General features: G+C 56.0%; 1 protein-coding gene across 1 annotated transcript in view; it reads right to left on the bottom strand.

Annotated features, from left to right (window-relative positions):
- LOC108804042 (gastric inhibitory polypeptide receptor-like) overlaps positions 1-832 on the bottom strand; it is a gene marked incomplete at its 5' end in the record, with an annotated part of 8,176 nt that overhangs the window by 2,898 nt on the left and 4,446 nt on the right. Inside the window, 3 exons of the mRNA XM_018575810.1 lie at positions 44-119; positions 292-352; positions 437-596. Of these exons, the coding sequence (XP_018431312.1) occupies positions 44-119; positions 292-352; positions 437-596 (297 nt within the window). The remainder of the gene's footprint in view (positions 1-43; positions 120-291; positions 353-436; positions 597-832) is intronic.

Genomic DNA, 832 nt, shown 5'->3' with positions numbered 1-832 from the left:
GGGGGAGGGGGAGGAGGGAAGACTGCTATATGGGGGAGGGGACACTCAGCAAAACAGCAAACAGAATTGGTGATCGAATTATCCACCAGTACGAGCTATTGTCATTCCTCTCCCAACACCTGAGGACAGACACAGGTCAGAGGTCAGAGAACAGACAGAGGTCAGAGGTCAGACACAGGTCAGAGGTCAGCGTCATTCTCCTCTACTGATAGAAGTCAGGTGATGGTGACAACCAGGAAGACACAGGAAGTGTTCAGTCACATGGTGTCACCGCACTCTGACCGTACTCACTGTGTGTTCTCATACAGATGCCGCACAACCACCCACGGGACAACGAAGAGCACCGGGGCCCCTGGAAGAAACATACAACATGTCAGGGAAGGGTGACACCTCACATGTGGCATGTACAGGGGTGACAATATGAGGACGGACTCACCCCAGCCCAGCGCCATGTATCGCGGCAGTGCGGCCTCCTCAGAGAAGGAGAGGACGAGGAGGAGGTTGTGCAGGTAGAGCCCCTCCACCAGCAGCCAATAATAATTGGAGGCCACACAATACTGAGTGATGGTCTGCGCAACACGACAGCCAATCAGAGTCTGCAGAGACAGGAGACACCATGACCATCCAACATGACCCGCCCATGCAGAGCTAAGGTGAGGGGTGGAGCCTGACCGGACCTCTTCCCCTATACAGGTGAGGGGTGGAGCCTGACCGGACCTCTTCCCCTATACAGTTTAAGGGTGGAGCCTGACCGGACCTCTTCCCCTATACAGGTGAGGGGTGGAGCCTGACGGGACCTCTTCCCCTATACAGGTGAGGGGTGGAGCCTGAC

This window comes from Nanorana parkeri, unplaced genomic scaffold, assembly GCF_000935625.1.
Source record: "Nanorana parkeri isolate BGI_ZX_2015 unplaced genomic scaffold, ASM93562v1 scaffold4885, whole genome shotgun sequence".
In the NCBI taxonomy this organism is placed as follows: Eukaryota; Metazoa; Chordata; class Amphibia; order Anura; family Dicroglossidae; genus Nanorana; species Nanorana parkeri.
This window is presented reverse-complemented; position numbering and strand designations above follow the sequence as displayed.